The sequence below is a fragment of the Neopelma chrysocephalum genome, unplaced genomic scaffold (genome assembly GCF_003984885.1).
Source record: "Neopelma chrysocephalum unplaced genomic scaffold, ASM398488v2 Primary Assembly neopelma1_97034, whole genome shotgun sequence".
In the NCBI taxonomy this organism is placed as follows: Eukaryota; Metazoa; Chordata; class Aves; order Passeriformes; family Pipridae; genus Neopelma; species Neopelma chrysocephalum.
In genome coordinates, this window is record NW_020925676.1 from 3,753,778 (window position 1) to 3,779,286 (window position 25,509).

At 41.8% G+C, this 25,509-nt stretch overlaps 2 protein-coding genes across 2 annotated transcripts in view; both read left to right on the forward strand.

The window, feature by feature from the left end:
- The window catches only part of LOC113961081, a 521,441-nt gene that overhangs the window by 426,684 nt on the left and 69,248 nt on the right, over positions 1 to 25,509 (forward strand). The gene's annotated exons all lie outside the window — the stretch shown is intronic.
- On the forward strand, positions 20,727 to 22,069 carry LOC113961090 (endogenous retrovirus group K member 21 Gag polyprotein-like). Its single transcript, XM_027671146.1, has 2 exons — positions 20,727 to 21,270; positions 21,973 to 22,069. Exons 1-2 carry the CDS (start codon positions 20,727 to 20,729, stop codon positions 22,056 to 22,058), a joined length of 630 nt encoding a protein of 209 aa, XP_027526947.1. The 3' UTR covers positions 22,059 to 22,069.

Consider the following 25,509-nt stretch of genomic DNA (forward strand, 5'->3'; position numbering starts at 1 on the left):
TTTGCAAGCCATGGACACAGGAATGATGTTTTGGTTGGAAAGACATTTCTGTAGAAAATCTAGATCATCTCCACTCATGACACGAAGTGATCTCTGAACATGGGAACTGGCTTTCCTGACAAGAAAACCAACCCCCAGCAGTGTCCAACAGCAACAGGACCCTAACAGTCCCGTGGGTCTGGGTCCAGAGACTGAAATGGAGATGTTTCAAGGGGTACCTTTCTCAGAAGGTGGAGATGACAAGGGTATGTCGCCCTTTTGGTTGTTATTATCTACAGCAACATGGCAGCATAAAGGCATAGTCTCCTAGGGGGTCCTCAGAGGCAGAGTTTCTGTTTAAATCCTTGCTTACAGCAGTTTTCACAAGGATAAGTTGTGGCTATGTAGCTGTGAAAAGAAGGAAGATTTTTAGGATAAAGGTTGTTGAAAATGGATGAGTTCACCCAGATCATGAGAGAGGAGAAGTCTTTTATTCAACTTACAAAAATGCTGTGAAGGCAAGTTTGTGCCAATATGAGGCAATTGATATTCAATAAAGACTCATGGTAATTTTTTGTCTCAGTCTTAAATAATCCTGTTCAACTTAATTTGTCTTGATTTCAAAGTGTGTTTTCTCAGAGTACACTCCCTGTATGACCAAGCCCTAATTCTCATCCAGAAATGAGAAATACAGAAAGACTGGTTGTGCCATACAGCCACACCTGAATGAATCCAAGGAAAATTAATCTAGCCGTATGTTATAAGGTACATGACATTTGAACAGAAAACTGACTGCGTGTCAGTGCTGCACACTCTGTAGAAATGAGCATTGTGTTGATATCCACTTTGCTTCAGAAAAGATAATTCATCTTTCTCTCTCACAAAACATGATAATTGACTGATATATGCTTTGTCATGATTCCCATTATATTCTAATTCCATATAATAAGTGAATAAATAAACTGATTAATCAAATGCTGGGTTCAAAAAGTATCCCAGTGGGTATTATAAATCTACAGTTTATCACACTGCATGGCTCTCTTATTCCAAGTTGGCTGTTTTATTCTATGTTTGAACTTTTTTTGGCCATAGAGAAATTTGTTCAAACATTAACAAAACCAGGAAGCAAATCTCAAGGGCCACAACTTCACGTCTTGTGAGGAGGGCACAGAGGGTTGACATCAAAAGCTCAAAACCAGGCCCTGCTCACACACTGGCTGTAGGGATTTTACTGACTTCTGATGGCCATGAGATTTTGTTGTCAGACACACTAATATGAATCTTGCAGTGAAGTTTGATGAATTAGACAGGATTTAGTAACTCTCACTGGAGCAGGATCTGATGGCATACTGCATCACTTCAAAGCCATTCAGTCAAGAAGTTTCCTGTGTCAATACTATTCTGCATTCATTTCCTTCATGTGAAACAGTGATTTAAAGACTTCCAGGGCTTGCCTATTCCTCTGCAGGGCTTTGCCTGCTCATGCCATTCCTTACAGTAATGAGGACTGGTTACACACTATGTCCTGGTGCACTGAGAAAAAATGAAGCCTTGTTCCAGAGAGCGATGCCCTGAGTGGAGTTAGCTGAGCCTGACATCTCCAGTGCGTGGAAAGACAGGAGCCGTCGAGTTGCTCCCTCAGTGTATCTTTCTAATATTTACCTAAATGGACTGTTTAACTTCAGTCACTTTTAATAGGACAACATCTGGAAGTGTATTTCTGCTTAAATGGTCAAAAATGGTTGATGATTTTATTAGTCTCAACTTCTTAGCATTTATGAAATAAAAAGCCTCTATTTAAGAAAATGAAAATGGTTGATTTTTTTTTTGTTAATTTGGTCAGAATTCAGCACAAACCCTTGCACCTGTAAATGCAGAAAAGAGATAAAATGTTAATGTTCAGCTCATGGCTGTATGCACTGTGGATCTCTATGTCTGACTGCAACTTTAGGAACTCCAAGGGCACAACAGGACAAAAATTGACAACTATCACAAACAACTGCAGTGCAGCTGATCTGACCACTAACAGAGGGATGTAATCCCTTTCCCCAAAATCACTGTTGCCTGGAATTTATTGTAGTATTGCAGGCATTAATTTCCCCCTGATTTATATGGAAAACCAATAAAACTATAAAAGAATGTTCTTTAAGACCAAATTGCTGAAAATGAAATTACAGGAAAGGAAAAAGAAAGGAACACTGAAGTTTCATTAGAGAGAATATATTTTTCTGTATTCTGAATGTAGGTGTAGGTGTAGGAGGCTCTAAAGATGGCATCAGGTGTGCCACTAAGTCACCAGCAGCAGAATCAGATCACACTGGAGCAGGTCCCAGCGTTCTCTGCACCCACAGGGAACACACAGCCCTTTCTTGAACAGTGGGGTTGTTTCACCCCTGTGAGTTCACTACACATGCTCAACCTTCTCAACCAACAGCCTGTGGCAGCTGGATCATCCATATAGCATTTTTCCTCTGTTCTGACTGAATTAACCTATGCCTCCATCAAGAATAATTGTGCATAAATATTTAAAGAGCAGTTTCCATGACAACCTGAATGCATGACTTCAGATTTTGCCTTCTGCAAGCACTTTCTGTCAGTAGAACTGGGTTACTGAAGTACCTCTTTGGGAAAGTGGAATAAACAGGCAAGTGTTTAGGGTGACACTGTAGTAGTGTCTGCACCCTTTTTAGACAGCTCTGAGCATGAGCCTGATCTGAGAACTGGATCCTCATCACTACCACAGTCTCAATGAATACATCAGACAACTGATTTATAGTAAGAATGGTGTTTCACATGAAAATAAAGCATTGCCATTTATTTCATTGCTCTTTACAGAACTTGTTCTGGGTACTTTATTGAGGGACTCTGAAATTGTACCTAATGAGGAAACTACCCCACATTGACATCAGCTTTCACAGGGGTTGGTTGGGGTAACTCAGTTTCTCAAGTGTCATTTTCTGAAGCAGAATAACCTGTAATTTTATTTTGTTGGTGGGGGGATAACTTGAACTGACAAGGACGGATTTCACCTCCTAAACCAATTTATTCCTTTGGACACAGCTACTCTCTCTAGCTTAATAAAAGGAAACCAAAATGAAATAAACATGAGATGAGATCTTCATGAATACAAAAAGCATTTCATGAAGAATGAATCAATTATATTGGCTAAGTCTTAAAATGTTTGGTTGTTGGTGTTTAAAACTATGTTCCCCTCATCACTGACGTTTTGGAGGAACTTCAGAATAACCAGAGGTTTTATGTTTCTCCTCACTAATTTAATACTGACATTGACGAAATCAACAAGAGCCATACCTGATTTCAGCTGTCCCTCTCAGGATCCAGCTCATAGATTTTCAGATGCAAGGCATGTTTATCCACAGATCTCACAGTATGTAGACATTTTCATTTTGGTATGTAGATGCAATTTCAGTTAGAAATTTTCTCTTCCGACTACTTCATTTTAACCACAGGCATGCATATTTTTTTCCTCTCTGGGCATTATTTTCCTTCCTTGCAGCTTCTAGAAATGCATAGAACAAAAATAAAGATGTAATCAGTGTGGCACTGACTTTTTCCTTCAGCTTTTAGCTTGTGTAGCATATTATCTGCCCTACAACGTGGTGTAGTTTGCTCATCTGTTTAAAATGAAATCTTCTACAAGTCCTAATTTTTTGAAACTTCCAGATTCACTTACACACCAAAACCGCTATTTATTGCATGGAGGCACAGTACATTAAAAGGCAGAGTGTCTCATGACATAAAGGCAACTCTCTGTTTACATTGCCATTTCAACCCCCTTGTTCACAAGTGCGGTGTAAGTCCAGTGCTGACTCTGTGAACACTCCACATCTGAAAACCTAATATACACAAACTGTAACCAATTTTCTCTTAAGTAATACTTAAAATATATATTTTTTTTATTCTTCCAGAAGAAAGTCATTTGGATCACCACAATGGTTTTTCTTTTTCAATTTGCCTATTTCTAGCAAGGCAATGGTTCAAGAATTGATCAGCTGCATTGCCTTCTCACGTGCACAGCCATTGCTGATCATGGGGAAACCTCATACACTGAAGAGTTTTTTTTTCCTGACCTTCTTGGAGGAAAATAAAAACAAATATCCATATTTACCATTTCAGAAATTCTTCTTTTAATGAGCCCTGCGTCTGTACAATGCATAAGGTATTCAGCATGAAATGGCAAGCACAATTTTTAATGGCAGTCTTTTGAAAATCACAGGTTTCCCATAGCTCCTTAACAAGCTAAATTGCTTTTTTTCTGGATGAGACCAGATTGCGCTCAGAAAGAGAGAACTGCAGTCTATCCCCTGGCATTTTCATGACTCATAGGGCTTGATCTGAACTGTCAAAATGGTTAGAGTTTTTCTGACAAGGTAAAAAGAAACACTGATCTGGGCTGATTGCTTGCATCTACCCACGGAATAAATGCATCTTAGCTAATCTGATTAAATTCCTATGAAAACACATTACATTTTGGATGTAAAAACTTAGGCTTTGTTCTTAATAGGAACCTAATTAGGTAGCTAATAAAACTGGCTTAGCATTCAGGTGTGCATAAACAAAACAACTGCTCTTACACTGTGCAGAGACACAGGTGATGTTAAATCTGCAGGCACTGCTGGTCCCCTACACTTCACATTGCTGTGAATGATCCCCTAAAACATCCTGTGCAGGAGTGAACAGTTGTTACAGACTGAAAACTGGGGTCAACCTGGTTGGAGAAACATCCCATTAGTTTATGAAGATGCTTTTAAATTCTCCATCAGAACAAACATCCTCAGAAACCATGGGAACTTGTTACTAATTACTATGCATTCACCTTCTGCCTCATGCCTGCACTGTGCCTCATTCTTCCTCCTGGTCTCATTAATTTGTATGGGCTTTCTATTCTTTCTATTCTTCCTCTTTTTTAATTCACAGATCAGTAAAGCAAATACATTTCATCCTATTTTCCATGTTTTAAATTAGTAGATAATTATTTTGAACACAGAAATTTTAAATGGGAATAAATCATTGGGAGTACACCTTCAACTTCACTGCTGGTTGGACATCGAGAAATGGAGCTGCAGCAGCCTCATGCCTGTCCAGATACCGCATTCAACAGTTCTAACAGAAACTGATTGTTACATGTTTGTGAGATGATAAAAATAATCCTCAAGTTCTCATTTTTACTGCAAGAGACTGATAAAAGAGTGAGCTTTGCTTGTGAATTTCCTAGAGGAAACTTCCCCCGAGCTGACTAGAACTCTAAAGTGCCCTGGGTTAGAGGCATCCTGCTTTATCCTCCTGCTTCAGGATGCTGAAAGCTTCCAGAAAGGGGATCTCTTGGAAAATGCTCTAGAAATTGGGAACCAAAAAAAAAATATGGATTCATCCAGTAACTAATTCTTTCAAATAGCTTCTAAAATCCTGCCAAGACTTGAAACAAGAAAACTGTCAAGAAGAAATAAGAAAAGTCAGTAGATCATGAGGGAAGGGATAGAGGAGAAACTTCTGCATCAGGAAGAGAGTCATACTTCTGCCAAAAGGATAGTATAGCAGATTTTCACTGATAGGAAATGGTGATGGCTTCTCTCAGTGCAGAAAACTCTTCTACAGGGGAGAACCAGCTGAGAGGAATTAGGTCTGACCAAAGACTGTGTGTGTTTTATCAGCCTTGAGAGAGATCTGATACAGTGGTGAACAGAGAGGGACCAACAGTTTTGGGAAGTATTGAAACAAAACCCTCTGCCTGATTTCTCAGGAAGCCCATTTCTCAACAACACAAACATAAATTACACTTGCAGCCCGCTCATTCCTCTCACCTCATAGCTGGCCTGTCCTCTGTGGGACGGTCTCTAGCAGTTGCCAGACTTCAGCTCTTGAAGGGCGGGGAATAAAAAATCTTGAACATGTTTCTCTTGTCACAAAGGAAAATGTTTTGCTCCTATATCTGTTTTCTCTATCCACGTGCCCTTACACAGGAGAGATTTCAGCATGTGCAGATAAGTTTTCTGGATAATCACTCTGAAATTACTACAGAACTAGCAAAACACTGACACACTTTAGTGCTTTATGAAAGGCCTAAGCCCAGGACTCTACATCAACAAAATTTTCCTTTTTCTGAAAGGTGGTGGGTGGGGAAGGAGCACTGAGGAGAGGAGAGGAAAGCGGGGATCTCCTTGTGTAAAGATACAGGCTGTTACAACAGGGGCACTTACAGCCAGTGTGACCAATGTCGACAATTTCTCCAAGCACTTTTATCATTTCCTTGGAGGGTTTTTCATTACCTTACTAAATTAAAAAAAAAATAAATAAATTCAACTTGGTGTTGGTTTAATAGGCCAGCATTTATCTTCTTGAGGCAATTCACTTTCTCTGAGGTTGGAAAGGACTGTAAATGTAATCCAAAGAGTTCTCACACACTGAAATGCTGTGCCCCCCCCTTTTTTTTTTTAGCTACCTTGAACACCAACTGACAGAGAGAGCCACAGTGGAGAGATACTAAAATCACAAGCAGATTTATTTACCTGTCCTTTTGAGTAGTATTTTGCCCAATCACCCTGGAACATAGAAGTTGGCAGATTCTTATGTCTGTCCAGGCTGACAAACAGGATATAAAATAGTAGAAATAACTCAATCCTGCTCTGACTATCAATTAATTAAAAAAACATTTACTATGGACCTGAACAGGATTCATTTAGTTTTAAGATGCTTCGGTTTCTTACTCTTGCTGTTGTAATTGTATGACACTGCAACAGATAACTTATTTTAATTAAATTTAAGGAACTTGGGAAATATATTTGACAGAGTACTTTTTATAATGGAGATCATAACTTCTTTTTCTAAAAAACAGTGTTTATTTCTTGGCTCTTTCCTGTCCCTAGAGCTAGATCCAATAGCTACTATCTACCTAAAATTGTTTATGCTGTTGTCCTCAAAAGGTATTTAATTCCCTTAAAACTGAAGCTAAATTTGCCACAACACTATCCCTAAAAGTTCTTGGCTTTCAGTGGTATCATGCTACCTATGTGAGGGAAAAAAAAAAAAGAGGGAGAGGAATCAAGGTAGAGAAACCTAAAAATGCTCAGTTTAAAAGCTTAAAAACTTTGTTTTGCACATAAAGCCAATTAATGAAAACCATCATTACATTGAATCAGGAAGGACTAAGTACCACAGGATTTCATGTGATGAAGAGCCGTGATAGAATCATTCAGCCCCTGAATGAGCTCCACACCTGTGAGGAACAGAGAGGTACATGGTCATTTTCCTGCTGTCACTTTTTATTCCTCTCTCTGCTACTGTTTCTTTAGACATGTCCGAATGAAATGTTTCTGGCTTGGTTTCCCCTTCCTGTTTTTTTGATCTGTTATGGATCCCCCTTCCCACCCCCACAGATAAGAGCTCCATCGTGGTCTCCCCTTTGCTCTGCCGAAGCTTCCAGAAATCTCAGAGCCTTTCTACAGAGATCTGGGTCTATCCCAGCCCTTGATGAAAATCCTTTGTGCAACACCAGGAAAAACAGAAGGAAAAAACCTAAACAAAGAAAAAAACCCCACGCAAATAAAAACAAAACAAACACACGCACACACCCCCCATGACAACAAAGTGGAAGACATGCCAGCGGGCAAGCCTGTGACAGAGGCTGTGCTACCAGGGACCTGGTACCAGGGAACGAAGATGGAGCAAAAAACCAACACTGTCCTTTCCTCGATGTCAAATCTCCTGTAGCACCATTTTTCCATGTGATAGGAACCATCTCATTTGCTCAACAGTCTTCAATCTTCTGGAAAATCTCTGGCTTACAGCTCTTTTATGCAATATCTATCTTGCCTGACATTTATGGTTACTAATGTCACAGGAATGGACCCCTGGGGCAACAACCCCTAACCCATAACGCCAGAGCTGGCACTTGACTTTCCATTTGGGTTGCTCTGGCAAACCATTCCCTGTTCAAGGGCTGATCAGCAATATTATTTCAAAGTGATATGCAAAAGGATATTTTCAATATAGAAACTAGCTAAGAGGTGGGAAAAATCAGCTGTGTTATAATTGGTCAGGGGCCATTTTTTTCTGTCTGGCTGCATTTAAATAAGATAAATATTTCATCTGAATAAAGAACAGGTGAGAAGGATTCACAACAATTGGAGATAAAACAGCTGTGTAACTCCACATATTTCTACTGTTGCCAGCAAAGAACAGCACAATGATCATGTATGGCAATACCAAACCAGATGATCTGAAAAACTATTTATGGCTTCCTGCAAAACACAGCCCCTGCTCAGGCCAAAAAAACTCACCCATAAAACATAATCAGACAGGGGTTGTGATGTCTGCAGGTCCCTGTAAAAATGTACAAATAAACTTCTGTGTGTCCCAAGCATGTGGCAGGTGGAAGAATTGATCAAGATGTGTGTTTAAATCCCACTGGAAAGCAGAAAGTTCTGCCTCTGACAACCATTACCAGCTGCCCTGCAGGGTTTCTGTGGTTTGCCTGAACCACCAAGCAGAACATGGTCTCACCTGCAGCTCCCCTGTGGGCTTTGCTGCCTGATGCTTGGACATGAAACCCCTGGGAAAACTGCAGCAGAGACATGGGAGGAGCAGGACAGAGGGACCACAGAGGGGTGAAATCTTGCTTGGCCTCCCAGAGGCCAGATAAGACTTGACTCTCGGAACAAGGAAAATTTATTTATTTGTTTGTAGAACTTGTCATATGAAGGACAGATAGTGACAGTGAACCTCTTGTTGCTATTAACACTAACATATTAACACCAACTCAAATTCCCAAGGCTTGTGCAGTGCTCAGCCTTGTGCAGTGCTCAGCAGGAAAGCAGGAGCCTGAGCTGTTCAGTGGCATCATGGAGTCTCCCATCATGCGTCCGTGTTTGTACCTTGTCTTCCTCGAGACCTAGGTACTTGTCAAGTCAAATGTGACCAGAAGATCTAGCTCTCACATAGGTTCAGCTCTGTAAAATGTTTTGACACCGGAAGGTCAGGCAGAGGAGAAACACTACATCAGTGCTCACTCCCAGGGAAAATCATGGCTCAACACTTGTCTAATTCCATCAGTCATAGGACACTGAGGTATGGGAAATCTTGCTTTATTACTTCCACTTCCCACAGAGCAACATGCTTCATTATACTCTTGTAACAACAAAAAATATGTTTCTTAGTCCAGCAAAAATACTGGAGCTGTTTTAGAAATTCTTTTACGTTGTCTTCAATATGAGCTCAATTCTCGACAACTCTACAAAATCAAGTGTGTGAGAAAGAAGTGAACATTTATAAACTGGGACTTTTTGAACAGCCTGTGCTACAGTCCTCTGGCTATTACCTTTTGAAGAGTCCAATCATAGGGAGATTTTTAAAAAAGGTCATTCTGTCTCCCAGGCTTTAAAGGAATTAAAGTCAGGGTTTATATCAGTGTAAACTGATTTGAATTTTCTGCAACAAGACGATTATGGCAGCGAGAGTTCATCAGAGATCCCACTTTTTACTCCTCAGCAAGAGGCCAGGGTGGTGTTCCAGGGGTGCTTTTTCCTTGGATTTCTCAGCAAAGTCCTCATTAGGACCATTAGCTGGAAAAAAACAACCTACCCAAAGCAAAACACGTGTTGGCTTTCTTGCTGGGTCTTTTTAAAGGTCAGACTCAAGAACTCCTGGTGGTTCCTAAAACACCACTCTTAACACTTTCTAGATAAAATACTCCTACATATTTCATCCTAATTCATCATTAGTTTCTTCTTGCAACACTTCAACAAAAATAGAGCAATCCCATGGATTATTTTTTCTCATTCATGGTGATTTTTGAAACGATGGTTGGCAAGGGTTTTTTGTCTGGCACTCAACCAAAATTCAGAGGTTTAAGAGTTTTGTGATGCCAAATTTCTGCCCTGTAGACCATTCTCTCACCACCTGCTGGATGAATGAGAAAGACAGAATGTTTCCTCAAATTTTACCTGCCATTTCAGCCGGAGTTAAGAGTGGAGCATTTTACCTAACCAGTTACCTTTGTGCCTTCATGGCCTATGTCTCCCATTCAAATTCTTAAATGGAATAAAACAACAGTTTTGGTGACAAGTTTCATTTCTCTGTGAAAGCAAACTGCAGACTAATTCCTTTCCTGGAATTCATAAGACCCAAGTACTTCCCTATCTCCATCTAATTTTACTGACAGACAGATTGAACTCCCATTTGCAGACAGACTTTACTGGGCACTGCAAAGGCATTAGATCTCTGTACCTGCAACTAAAACTTTACAGCCTATGGGTTGCTTTCTGCAATTTTCATATCTTGGTGTCAAACAATCCTGGGAGGATTAGATTTGGAAATTTTTGTGATTCCTTCAAAATTCAATAATAGTGTTTGCTCTTCACCCATTACTCTTTTGTTTAGAAGCTTGCATGAAATACAGCTATGGTCATGAAATACAGACATTGCCATGAATGCCAGACAAAGAGCTACCAAATTTTGGATCAGTGTGTGAGTTTAAAGTTTGTACCCTGGGCCATCTTCACTTCTTTCAACATCTCCACCGTATGAAAGGAACAACTCTTCCTTTTCATATACTGAGTATTGTTCTGATCCAAACCCAAGGAATAATATATGTCTGCATAACTAGTTTCAGAAGTTGAGAAAAATTTAAGATGAGATGCTCAGGGAAACACCTACAATGAATGTGCTTTTCAGATACTTGATAGCATAAGATCAAGCTAGTAAAAGAGGTGATAATTTGAGATTGATGGTTCCTTTTGTAAATCTCCAAAGAAGTGGAAGAAGCCTGGTTCCTCGTTTTAAAGAGTGCAGTAAACATAGGCAGCTTTTTTTTTTTTTTAATTTTCTTCCATTAGTTTCACTGGAATAGTTCAACTAATACATCACTGAATGCTACCACCTTTACTGGAAGTCAGCCCCTGAAGTCTTACATGCAAAAAATCTGTAATAACTACAACTCTAATGTCATCATTAGGCACATTTGTCTCTGATCAAGATTCGAACAGAGTTGTCAGTGATAAGAGGTGTCGGAGGATGAAAATGAAGCTTGAAAGAAAAGCATCAAGCTTGAGATTCCTCCTGTGGATGAAACCACTGCACAAGTGGATATAGACTGTAATGGACTATTTAAGTTTATGTGTTTCAGGTTTTATGTTGTGTTTCATAGTTTTTTCTGTGTAATTTCCTATATACTGTACTTTAAGTTCTAGTAAATTTCCTTGTCCCTCATGGCCCTGGACCCTTCCCTCTCATTGGTTGAATTTTGCTGCATTGCAGTACCCTTCCCTATATGGTTGTACCATCCCTCTGTTTTGCATACTCCGCCCTTGCTCCTCCCGAGTTACACCCTCTTTCCAGTAAGTTCTCGCCCTACCCTATAAAAGGCGGAAGCCATTTTCATAGAGAGGCCATTTCACCTTGGACCCTCAAAGTGTGCCGACCCTTTATTCCTGCGCCGATCAACAAAGGGGTGATCAAAATATAAAGTGCTGATAAAAGATTATAGCCTTAGCTGCTTGCTAGAGTTAATTTTTAGATAGAATACTGTTAAATTAGAATAAGGACTTGCTTGTTTATACTGACTTACAGACAAGATATGGTTAACTTTATAATGAGGATTCTAACAGAAACAGAGGCCTTGGAGTTGTGATAAGGAGCTTCAAGAGATACCTTGAAGATTGATAAAGGAGACAAGACGAAACTGGTTTTGAGGTGAGTGGCCAGTGCCAGCTCAGCATTCCTTGCAAAGGTCCAGGGATCAGAGCTGAGGAAGACTCTTACTTCATCCAAAAGACCCCCAAGTGAAGACCCCCAAGGGGTGTTCCAAGGCAGAATTGTGGGAGTGGTATATGTTAATGATTTCCCCTCCCAATTTTCAGAAATTTGCTGACCTAATGCATATGTAACACAACTAATATACATGTAACACAACTAATGTACATGTAACACAACTAATGCATATGTAACATTGTATCACATAAAAAAAGGTTGAACAAAGGCAATAGGTGTGCATACTTGGCAAAATGTAGTGGGTTGGCTTTTGGATTTTCTTAGGCCTTCCTTAGCAACGGGGGTCAGAAATCTAAGGAAGTATTCCATATAATCCTTTAGCGTAACACAACATATAAATAAGGCGCAGATAAGAGAGCTCGCTCTCTTCTCTCTTCCGGTGGCTGAAGATGACAGGGTCTCCGCAGATGGTCTTTCTTTGCTCGTATGGGCCAAGGCCTGCCTGTTTAAACCTGGCATTATCTCCGGTCCCTCCAGGAGGTGTGGGGAGTAAGTCAGTGCTTCACGCAGTTCTACTGTCTCATTCAGGAAAGTATTTAAGTTGGGTTTTTTTGTTTGTTCGCTAGCTCTCTATTAACGGTGTATATTTGAAGGATATTTGTTTTAGGGTTTTTTTGTCCCTGTTTCCCCCCTCCCTTTTCCCTTTTTTTTCCCTCAGGAGCTCCCTGTTGAGTGTACAATATATTCAAATAGTATATATAATTGTAAATATATGTAAATATATATATTTTTGATATAATTGGGTTGGTTTCGATTTCTCTCAGTTTCTATAGTTTTTTTCCTTGCCTAAAGGGGGAGGGAGGGAAAAGGCTTTTGCTGAGTTTTGGAGATTTGGCAGGAAGTCAGCTCTAAACTTGCTCACAAAATTATTCCCCATGCACCCAGCGCTGTAAATAAACATATGTGTTTCAATACTCTTTGTGAGTTTTGGTGTTTGATTCTGCAGGGACACAGAAGATCACCCAGACAGCAGCATCACAGTTACCATGTTGTGAGGATGAGGATGGTGCACTCTAAGGATATGTCCTAAGAGGTTTAGGGCACTTTTAGATCAGCAGGTCCTGGCATTTTCCCCATCCTGAACCTGGGATGGGGAAAATGACACATGCATGACACGACTGGGACACCAGTCATACTGTCAGCCCCCAACAGCTTTTGAACTTCTCTTTTAAGTCAACCTTAAACATTTTCTGCTTTAGGCTTAAACAAACTTTGAACCCATCTTGCCTATTTTTAAAGAGTGACAGGGTCTCACAACTCCCACAGTTACACTTTCCATCCAAATATTTTGCTCATTCAAACTTCCACATGGTTCGGTTTCTCTGTCCTGGAAAACTTACTTCTGTGAAGACCAAAAAATGTACCAAGACCAAGGTTAATAAGGACAATGCTGTGAAGGTGCACAGAACTGAGCCTTCCTACCCCCCAAAACAAACAAATAAAACAACCTATGACACTGTGTTTGGAGACAAAGTCTGAACCCGGCCCACCTTGGAGCAGCCAACAACGTGACCAGGGACAAAGATGGAAATAATGCCTCATCCTGTATCCAGAGCTCACACAAATAAAAAAAAGGAGCTGCACTGAAAACCAGCACTCCAGCAGCATGGATCAACCAAGGAGCAGGCTTAAATGCAGCTTCTGTGCTGGTGTATGAGACATGGGGTCAGGGATCATATGCAGAAGTCTCAGTAGAAGCTTGTCAGGGCCAGCAAGGCCAGTTAGAATCCTATGGGGCCTGACACAGACTTTTTGAGGGTCATTCTGCCACTTCTCTGCATTTTATTTATGTTAACAGTAGACCTCTCACTGTCTTGCACAACAGTAGATAATGTCCACACTACAGTCATTCTTGGTTGTCTTAAATAGAATTAGATAGTGGCTAGGAAACAAATACATAAACCAGAAAGAAGTGATGTCCATCACGACCTGAGGGTGAACACTCTCACTGCTGAAAAGCGGTGTTAGAGGAAAATGTCTTTGTGTTTCTCACCTGATCCATGGAGCAACATCAGTCTTGGATCACTTGGAATCAGCTGGATTTTGACGCTGTAACTGAAGACTGAAATATTAAAGGTTTCTAACATTCAAATTCTGGAGTTCATAACTCATTTGGTGTCTCTCCAGTGGGCTTTGCAGTGTGTCCCACCTGTCTTGCTCTCTCTGGGACTGGATGCTGCCATGGCTGCAGTGTAGCTGGAGGTTTCCTGCAGGAAGGGAATTTTAATGTGGCAGGGGAAACCACAACGAACCCTTTGATTTACCTTGCTTTGTTCTATTTCTGATATTCTGATGTCTATGACTGACTGCCACACTGTCTAAATTGCATTTCTGCTGATGATGTTAACAGCTTAATCTCTCATGCTGTATTCACTGTCTTATAAGGAAATACTGCCAAAATTCTTTGCTTCCTCATTTAGCACTTGCTCATTCCAGCTCCACAGCTACTCACTCAGGTTTCTGTGCACAGTCACCTCATTAAGATTCTGCTGCACTTCCCACTTTCTAAGGAAAATGTCAGGTCTCTGCACTTTCTCCGGCCTTTCCAAAGGTCCATTATCTTTTAGTCTCTGTATCTCTCACAAGGCCATATGCTTTATTCTCCTCTTTGCTATATGAGCCTTTCCAGAGATGAGTGTGAAGAACTGCAAACAGTTTTCCAAATGAGACTCTTCCAGCTGAAACAAGGCCAATTCCCAAATCTCGTAGTTGATAAATGTATATGTGAGTCTCAGGATGCTGTTGAATTTATTTGAACAGATGTTAAGCATTCTGCCAGGGAGCTCACACTTTATCCACTACTACCCCTCACTCTACCTGAAATTTAACAGCATATGGAAACAACACTGGGTGTGCAATATGGCTCAGTAAAACAAAATAAAAAAGCAGAATAGCTAGCAAGACTTGTTATATTCTCATTTGGTTAAAAAAAAATTACAAAAAACCAACCCAACTTTTCTTTTTGGAGCCAAGAATCACTTTGTGACCCACGTACGCAATATCTGACAGTACTTTGCTTCAGAACATATTGCCCTAAAGTGACTGAGAATTCATTCTTTCATGTAGTTGAGAAAACATTTCTGTAAAATTTTTATACAAAAATATATAAAAGTTACCTGCCATTCTTTTCAAACAGGAGGCAATTAAATTTTATTTTGTTATATAAGTTTTATTGTAAATGTTTCAAAATGTTGTTAATGTATAAATATAACCACACAACAGCTTTAATCAGACTTGGGTAGCAGTTCAGCCACAGTGCAACAATGGACATGGGCTTTGACACACCCTAAATATCAGCTGAGAGGCTCTGAAGCCACAGGTTTTGGGGAATAGTGGGATAACAACAGTTAATTACAAACTGATACCCACAGGGAGGTTGTTCTCATACATAAGCACTTCAAGCTCTGCCCTGGAAATCTGGTTTTCTCAGGATGACACTTGGGTAATTGGCCGATCATCTTTCTTTTGGATGGGTGGGACAATATTTAAACAGCAAAAGTTTGTTGAAAGGAAAAGCCTTCTTAGAAGAAGAAACAGGAATTTTGCAGACACTCATGTGAAGGTATAAAATAATGAAGAAATAAACATTACATTTTCCTTCAGGTATTTAAAACACTTTTAGTCCTGGTTTTGTTTCTATTTTTAGTTTAAAAATCTGCTTCAAAATAAGAGCAAGTTGAAAAAAAAAGCTAACACTTTCATTTCACTAATAAAATACAGAATACTTAGAACTGGATTCCATATTTACATGGGAGTACTTCCATACAAACAGGGTAGCCTCAGGAGGTCTGGAAATGAAGGAACTCAGCCCCACCATCCTTTTCTGGGTAGTTATTTGTAAACCATGATTTTTGACACCATGATAAAGTTAAAGAAGCCTCCCTAAAACTCCCCATGGGTTTCCAGTAATAAGCAGTAGCTAAAGCATCCTTGAAACCTCTTCTCATGGTGGCTGAGAGAGACAGCAGTCAAGGGAGCTTGGATTTGGAGAAAACTTGGGAGTGACAACACCAGGAAGACGTGAAACAAGAGAAAGAACAGGTAAAATCACACTGCAGAGATGTCTGTGGTGGTCTAGGCAGTAGGGAGGAAACAAGACCAAACAAAGAAAAGGGCCCAAATACCCAGCGAGCCCAGTGTGTTGAACAGGTTGGGAAAGCATTAGTATTTGTGCATTTTGGCAATATTCCCTTTATCATCAGTTGTCTCTGAATGAAAAGAAACACTGAGTAAAATAGTCAGGGCCTCATGACACCCCAGCCACATGCTGCCATCACCTGCCTGGGAATTTAAGTGATTACACCTTATAGCAAAGCTTCTTAAATGTTCCATCATCATTTAAATAGGCAGCAAGGAGAGTTGTAACTGGGCATTAATGTTCTATGGTGCATAGATGGGTGACACTGATTCAAAAGGAGAAAATAAAAGCTGGCTTGTACAGACATTGACCTATACAGACTTTCAGAGCTGTAGACTCCAATCCACACAGTGGTGACCAGCTTTTCTGAGTGATGACACAGCTACCTACAATGATCTCAGTAGATGATTTTTTGGCAGTACTGAATATGCCATGCGAATGCAACTACCAGGTGGTGTCTAAGTCCAAAGCTGCAAGTGCAAGTCATCACATTTTATGAAGGGCAACTATTCCTGCAGTTCTAATTTCAGTGTATGAGATTTGTAACATTAATTTCCTTAACGTGCCTTTGAATTATCTCTTGATATGTGTCTTCTAATTTCAAACTTACTAAAAAGAGTGAAGAGGGGGTAGAAAGATTCAAGGGAAGACAATCCACTGGTTGGATTATCTAGCCTTTCAGCATCTTTATCCTGAGAAAAATATAATAAAACTGAACCAGTAAAATTACACTGGTACAAACCAAGAGCACAGGAAGGTCAAACAGTATTTGCATTTCGAATGAAACATTTTTGAATATGACCTTGATCTTTCACTTTTTTTAGAAGGATTTAAATGTTTAATGAAAAAATCTGAAAATCTCACGGAAAAAATGTCCCAAATCAAACATATTGTCTAATAGTGTCTGACTCCTAACCGTCTTTTTATTATTAATTTATTAAATAGCTTTGTTCCTCTTGCTGTACATTCACCTGTTTTAAGGAGAGCAACCTCTGGAGACCATTTTTGTGCTGTGCATGAGCTGGAAACTGGAAGCAGAAAAGACACTTCAAATGGTAAGAAGACTGAAAAAAGAGCTCAGTTCCATAAGTAGTAATGAAATAAAACTAATATAATGAAAAAAACCTAAGATATACCATAAAACCCAAGATAGATGCATGTGTGCATGTCTGTAGATATTTATGCATTACTGAGCACTGTACAGATACATCCCTGCATATATGTATGTGTGGGAAACAACTGGATGGTAGGCCTTGAATTTGAGCAGTTGCAGCTCTGAAGTGCTAAAGAATGTAAACAATCTAGGATGGGAAAGTAGAAAAATAGCAAAACTGTTGTAAATAACAGGTGCTGTTTTCGAGGTTTGCCAGCACGCGAAGGACTGTCAACCACCTATCAAAAGACGAGTCTAGGCTCGTGAACAGAAGTATCTAACCAACAAAATATAATATGCTTGCGCATGGACAGGGAAAAAGAATATAAATTTAAGCCTAATGTAAATAAAGTTGCCGTATGCCTTTGCCTGTTGTCGGAGTGAATTCCTGACCGTCGTCAATTGGTGAACCCCGACGCGATTTATTGCGCAGAAGATTTACGGCAAGGAGGATTCCTTGCAGAAGACCGCGGACCTTAGAGTGGTGATACGGAAGATTTTTTGCAGAAGATTTGCCGCGGATCTTAGAGCGGTAGCAAGGGGATTCATCGTCATGGATCTCAGAGCGGCAGCCGCGGACCTCAGAGCGGTAGCTACGGACCTCAGAGCAGCGACGACGGAACCCCAACATAGCATTTTTCGGCGGACCTCAGAGCCAAGCGGCGTACCTTAGAGCTGAAAAGTAAGTCAAGACTTACTAATTTACAGACACCTTTCCAGGAGGTGAGCCGTTGGGGAATAAATTATGGGCGTGCAGATATCTGTAGAAGAAAAATCCATTTTAACAATACTAACAAAAATATTAGAAAAACGTGGTGTTAAATATGAAGAACGTACTCTAAGCACCTTGCTTGTCTAGTGCAAGAATAATGGAATTAATGCGGATGCTCAGACTGCATTCTGTATAGAAACGTGGGACAACGCAGGCAAGGTACTTTTTGACGCAGCTACTAGGGGGGATACGGTAGCTACAAATTCCTTAACTACTTGGAGGCTTGTAATCGACTCCTTGAGGCAACTCAAAGCAGATCGCAAAGCTGCTTCTGCAGCGAGTAACGCTCTGCAGCCTGAGGTATCTGAGACTGCATCCGGAACTGCTGCGGCAGGCCCCTCTCAAGCCCCCCCGCTTACAGAGCCCCAAGAGGAATTAGCTGCGTCCCATTGTAATAGTGTTGGGAAGCCAGGGACTGTTCCTGCTATGGACTGCACAAAGGTCCCGCTGCCCCCAGACACAGGAGAAGGGTGGGAGGCACTTGCCCAGCCGTCATTACCTTTGAATTTGCAACAGCCGGAGTCTAACCCACAGGGGGTGAGAGAGGAGCCTATGCTAATAGATTTGTCAACTGATGAGAAAGCCGGAGGACCAAGATCTTGTCCCCTGAGTTCCCGAGCGGAGCCTCCTGTGCCTCCTCTCCCCCCAGGACAGCATGTCCCCCAGGACCATGCAACCGGTGCAGGTTTCTATCTCTGCTCCAGACCCTCGCAAGTTTTGGCAGAAGATAAAAGAGCGGGCTCTAGAGGAGGGAGACTCCGATCTGGCATGAGTCCTTGGGGGTGGCCCATTACTTACGTGCCCTGTAATTCGTAACAATGGCAAAGAGCCTGATGAGTGGGAACCATTCAATTATGCTATCATTAAGGACCTGCGTCAGACTGTTATGCATCATGGGTTTAGCTCGCCTTTTGCACAGTCTTTAATCAGAGGAATTTGGGCGAGTGAGCTTACTCCTCATGATATCCGTTCTGTCGCACAAGTATGCTTTAATCCAACGAAGCGCATTGGAGGAGGCTGGCAGAACAGGCATCACTGGGAAATTTGGAACGCTCTCAGGATGACCCTAGGTTTGGTGCAGGCCTGCCTCAGTTGCTTGGAGATGCACCACTTAATCAGCCACAATTGCAGGCTCGGCTTCACCCTCTTATCTTGCAGCAAACCAAAGAGCTCGCTGGTCAAGCCTTGCTTCTCGTCCATGAGACAGGTAAACCAAAACAATCGTGGACAACCATTAAACAGAAGACTAATGAGTCTTATGTACAGTTTATCGATAGACTGAGAGAAGCACTGGAAAAACAAGTGCTTAATGAGGAGGCTCGGAACACACTTATATTGCAGTTAGCTCGAGATAATGCTAACGTAGACTGCAAATGTGCACTGCTACCTCTGCGTAGCAATGCAAGCCTGGTTGAGATGATAGAAGCCTGTGAAAAAGTGGGCTCTATGTCTCATCAGATGGAGACCATGGCTGCCTTGTTTGCAGTGGCAGTAAAGATAGAGAAGAAGTGTTTTCATTGTGGGCAGCCTAGACATTTCAAAAAGCAATGCCCACGTAGACCTGAGAACTACTGACACCTGGAAAAGGTGAACCGCCAAGAACAAAGACTGTAATAATGGGGAATCAGATGTCTAAAGAGGAAAAGTTGGTGCTGTCCACTTGGAAGTACTTCCTAAAGTGTAAAGGAGTAACTGTTGAAGATTATGATTTGCAACGTTTGCTGCTATGGTGTCGAAAGCAAGGTTTTGAAGCTAACACATCAGTTGCATTTAGAGTAAAGACTTGAGAGAAGGTGGGGGATAAACGGTGGAAAGAGGTTTATAAGGGTGCTAAGAGTGCTAAGGAAGTAGAAGGTTTGCCTGCCACCTGGCATATATTAGTTGAAACTTTAAAAGACTGGCTTAATGAACAAGTTTCGGAAGGTGTTCAGTTGCCTGAAACAGAGCCTCTGTCAGATACAGAAGAACTCGGAGGGGAGGAGGGAACTTCAGTTGCTGCGGCATTGCCACCTGCTACCTCCCCCTCTGACAATGAATTACTTGCTTTGGCAGATAAAAAAGAAACAGTGTGGCGTTCGGATACACATACTAAAAAATCTACCAAGAGTCCAACTCTGAAAACCCCGAAAGGTCCAAAAGTTCACTATCCTGCGCCCCATAACCCAGTTAAAACTCCTTGTAAATACAAATTCCCTACTGCTATAGTCCCTTACCGGTATAAGACACCTATGGTACTTGGAGAAGAATTTAAAGCTAAGCAAAGGCAAGCGTCCTCTGTTCCTCTGCCAGAGAAGGAGGAGGACGAGGGCACTGATGAAAACAATGAGGATGCCCCCCCAGCAGATGATGCAGACAGGGAGGAAGCTGAAAATGCCTCCATCCATAGTCAAGCCTTACAACCTGTACATAAGGGGTCCCAGAGCCGAAAGACACGAACGCTATCTGATCCATGGACTTTGCCGGCAGTCACCACTGTCACAGTCATGCCACGTCATCCTAGAAAGTTTTGGGAGACAGTGCGTGTACAAGCTGCAAAAAGGGGGGAATGGGAGTTGTTAGACAAGATCGGGCACCCCTCACAAGCTATTAAGGACGTTGCATTTGTTCCGGGAATAGAGCCAGGAGTAGAAGCTTATCCTGTTTTTAAGGCAGCTCCTAACTCTGGCAAGCAAGATGAACATTATGTATTTGTTTGGAAAGCTATTCAGGATTTGCAAATGTATGTGGCAAAATATGGTGTGAATTCTTCTGAAGTTATGCATGTGATTCGTGCAATTAATGCTGATCTACTTGCTCCTTATGATATTGACCATCCAGCTCAGGTTTTATTTGAACCTGTACAATACGAAGTGTTTAATTCTAACTGATAAAAACAGGCAGAAAGAGCAGTTATAGAGAATATGAGACTTCCTCCAGGGGACCACAGACTGGGTGTAGGAGTGGAAGCCTTATTGGGAAAAAATTGTTTTAGTAGCCCCGATTTACAGGCCCAGTGGGATCCTATTGTGTTACAACAATGTCAACAGGTGGGAATGTTAGCTCTGACTAAAACTATGGAGCTTGCTTCCCCTCGTCCTAGATATACAACAGTGAAACAGGAACCAAGGGAACCTTATTTAAAGTTTGTTGAACATATTGCAGTTTCATTAGAGAAGCAGGTGGATGATGAAGTCCTGCGTCAGGCACTCCTAAAACAGTTAGCAAAAGATAATGTGAACAAAAATTGTCAGAAAATTATAGATGCATTGCCAGGAAACCCGTCTGTGGCTCATATGGTATCTGCATGTTCCAAAGTGGGTACTATGGATCACCAAATGACTGCCCTTGCTGCAATATTGCGTCCTACACCGCAGTGCTATAACTGTAATAGAGAAGGACACCTTAAGGCTAACTGCCCTGATAAAAGCAACGGGGAAAAGCCAAAGGTCTTACCTAATCCTCCTAGTATTCATTGTAACCGTTGTGGGAAACTAGGGCACTTTGCTAAACAATGTCGCTCCAAGTTTCATGCCAATAGACAGCCTCTCCAGGGAAACAGGAAAGCCAGCGCAAGGAGGAGGTGCGCTCAGACACAAGTACCTTCATTGCCACAGTACAACCCATATGCACCCCCCATGATGCTCCCCTCTACTACCAGCTCACAGGGAAAACCAGCGGAGCAGCCAGTATGGATGTATCCACCTCTGCAACAGTAACAATTTCTTCTACAGATATTGTCAAGGTTCCCTTAGATGCTAAGGGACCTATCGGACGTGGACTGAGTGCTTTGTTAATCGGGTGCTCGAGTAGCACAATTGCTGGGATAATTGTACATGTTGGGGTAATTGATGCAAACTATACAGGACAAATCTATGCCATGGTTTCTACCCCCTACCCTTCTGTTACTATTCCAAAAGGAACTCAAATTGCTCAACTTGTGCCTTTTGTGAGTTGTGTTCCCAGGACAGAGAACCAGGAGAGACATACTGGAGGATTTGGATCAACAGGACCTGCGCAAGTATTTTGGTCACAGACTATTTCACACAAATGTCCACAGATGACTTGTGAACTGCATAATGTGAAAGCCTCACCTTCTACTGTTAAGGTGACTGGATTACTTGATACTGGTGCTGATATAAGCATCATCTCCATGTATGAATGGCCAAGCTCTTGGCCTCTGGTGTCCTCTGATTCAGGTGTTGTGGGGTTGGGGGGAACTACACAGCGTTACATTGCAGCTCATTTCATCCTGATTTGTAATCCTGAAGGGCAGGCTGCGACTGTAAGACCACATGTCACTCCTGCCCCTCTAACTCTTTGGGGAAGGGATTGTCTGGCTCAACGGGGAGTTAAAATTACCACGGATTTTTAAGTGGGGCCACTGTGCTTTTGCAGGGCAATAAACAGCCTACATTGGCACTTACATGGTTAACTGACACTCCAGTGTGGGTATCTCAGTGGCCCCTGTCCAGAGAAAAGTTACAGGCCCTGCAGGATCTGGTCCAAGAGCAATTGGCTGCTGGCCACATTGAGCCATCATTCAGTCCCTGGAACATGCCCGTTTTTGTTATACAAAAGAAATCTGGGAAATGGAGATTTTTACAGGATTTAAGAAAAGCCAATGCTGTCATGGCACCGATGGGAGCTCTGCAGCCAGGACTCCCATCACCCACAATGATACCCCTTGATTGGCCAATAATAGTAATTGATCTGAAAGATTGTTTTTTCACAATTCCTCTAGCTGAGGCTGACAAAGAAAAATTTGCTTTTACAGTACCCTCTGTCAATAATGCAGAACCTGCAAAGCGATATCAATGGAAGGTTTTGCCTCAGGGGATGAAAAATTCACCCACAATTTGCCAGTGGTATGTTGCAAAGGCCTTAACTCCTCGGAGAATCCAGTTCCCGAAATGTTACTGTTTCCATTTTGATGATATTCTGTTCTCGGCCGAGCAAAAAGAAACATTGTCTGCAGTTGCAAATGCAGCTAAAGAATCGCTTCAGTCTTTTGGCCTTGTCACTGCACCAGAGAAAATACAAACCGCAGAACCTTGGCAATATCTGGGCCTCCTTGTCACCAAAAGAACAGTAAGGCCTCAACCTATTCAATTACAATTGTATATCAATACCCTAATTGATGTTCAAAAATTAGCAGGTTCATTGAATTGGTTACGCCCTTATTTGGGGTTGACAAATTCGCAACTGCAACCTCTTTTTGCACTGATCAAACATTCCACAGATCCATTGGAACCACAATCCTTAACTCAGGAAGCAGTTCAAATCATTCGGCAGGTAGAAACATTGTTAACAGAACGATTTGTTACTCGCATTGATTTGTCTCAAATTGTTCAGCTTTTTGTTCTTGTAGATCAGAAGTTCCCCTGTGGGATCCTTGTTCAGTGGAACGAGGCCTGGGACCATTCTTGAGTGGTTGTTTTTACCCTCAAGATCTCGGAAAACAGCACCAGGCCTGTTTGAACTTCTTGCTGAGATTATCATGAAAGCACGAAAACGGTGCATTGAATTAAAGGCAGAGATCCTGGTTGTATTGTTTTACCTGTACAATCCTGGTATTTTGAGTGGTGTTTGAATCACAAATATGATTTGCAAGCTGCTATGGCAGATTTTCAGGGACAAATTGCTTATCATTTACCTTCACACCCTTTACTGAAATTTTTTAGTGAAGTACCTGTTGGACAAAAGCTGCTGTCATCTACGGAACCAGTGGAAGGACTCTCCCTTTTTACAGATGGTTTGGGGAAAACAGGAAAAGCTGCTGTGGTCTGGTATACACCCACAGGATGGCAACATGAACTTGTTCAACAATCTGGGTCTCCACAAGTTGTGGAACTCCATGCTGCTACTTTGGCATTTCAGCTTTTCCCTCAGCCTTTTAATCTTGTTACAGATTCAGCTTATGTGGTGGGACTTGTACAGCATTTAGATCAAGTAGTTCTTTCTGATTGTGATGATCGTCTTCTCTTTCAGGTTTTGTTAACATTGTGGCGAACTCTACAATCTCGTACTGCTCCTTACTTTGTTTTTCATATTCGCAGTCACACTTCACTGCCTGAATTTTTCACTGAGGGTAATGCTCGAGCAGACTCTCTCGTAGCACCTGCACAGATCGGGCCTGTTCCAGACAAGCTACAACAGGCTCTCCTCTCACATCAATTTTTTCACCAAGGCAGTACTGCTCTCAAGCAACAGTTTGGCATTACACAATCCCTTGCTCGTTCTATTGTGGCTGCCTGTCCTGATTGCCAGGGTCAGAATGTCCCTGTCTATTATGGAACTAATCCTAGAGGACTGCAAGCTTTACAGGTATGGCAAAGTGATGTTACTCATGTCCCAGAATTTGGACGTCTAAAATTTGTGCATATTTCTGTTGATACATATTCTCATGCTGTTTGTGCTACTGCTCATGCAGGTGAGTGTACTCTTGATGGGATTCGTCATTTTCAACGAGCTTTCGCTACCCTCGGTGTCCCATTACAGCTGAAGACTGACAATGGCCCTGTCTATAGCTCTCAGAAATTTCAAACCTTTTTGAATGACTGGGGAGTGTCTCATGTTACTGGCATCCCTCACTCTCCTACGGGGCAAGCTATTGTAGAACACATGCATGGCTCCCTGAAGCGTCTGCTTCAGAAACAGAAAGGGGGAATGCACGGTGAGCCCCCTCAAGCCCATATAGACAAAGCTGTTTATGTTTTAAATTTTTTGAGTTTTCCCCTGGATTCTCATTTTCCTGCTCTCTTTTTGCATTTTTCCTCATTAGTGTCATGTCAACCTGTGACCGCTCCTGCTCCCGTTCAGGTGCGGGACCTGGTGTCTGGACAGTGGTCCGGCCCTCATCAACTGATAACCTGGGGAAAGGGTTATGCTTGTGTCTCTGCAGATGATGGACCACAGTGGGTTCCTGCTCGGTGCGTGCATCCTTTTTTGCCTCGGGGGAACTGGCAGTGATGACTCCTACGTGGAACAGCTCGAATGACTCAGCCCGTGGAACAGCCACAACGCCTGGGTGACCCTGATGAAAGCACTAAACCAGACTACCTTCTGTGCCTCCTTGGCGAAACCAGAGCTACCTTTTCACACATGCCTTGTTGGGGCACCTGTAAATAACTCTGATGCAGTGAAACTTGTTTCTAATGTTACACGATTACCTGATGTAGCAACAAAGGCTTGTAATGCTTCTGCGCAGAGCTGCATTGCAAATGTAAACGACTGGCTTGTTAAGCTACCGGTAGGCATTTCACTGCAGGAGCTAGATATTTTGGGTACCTTAACTGCCACTGCTTGTTTTTATTTTTTTGGCCTGGAAGGCTGGTTGTCTAATTGGAGCATTTCGGGTTGGTTACTGTCCTTACTCAAGACGGGGGTCTTAGTTTTGATAATAGTCGTGGTTGTGCTAGTAATGTTACCATGTATTGTGTCGTGTTTGCAAAGGGCCCTGCAAAAGACGACACAGGGAATATTTCTTGCACAATTACAGAAAGGGGGAATTGAAGGGGTTAATAGTGGGTCTATTAGCTCCCAGGATGGAGATATTGACTGAGAAAAGTTTCAGGTGTATCCTTGATGATAAGGAAGTCAGTACGCAGCCCTAATGGAGAAAACAAAGGCAGACTGTAAAGTTGGTAGGCCTAGGATGTGGGAACTGCAATAAGGCCTTGAGCTTTGCCAAATGGATCGCCCATA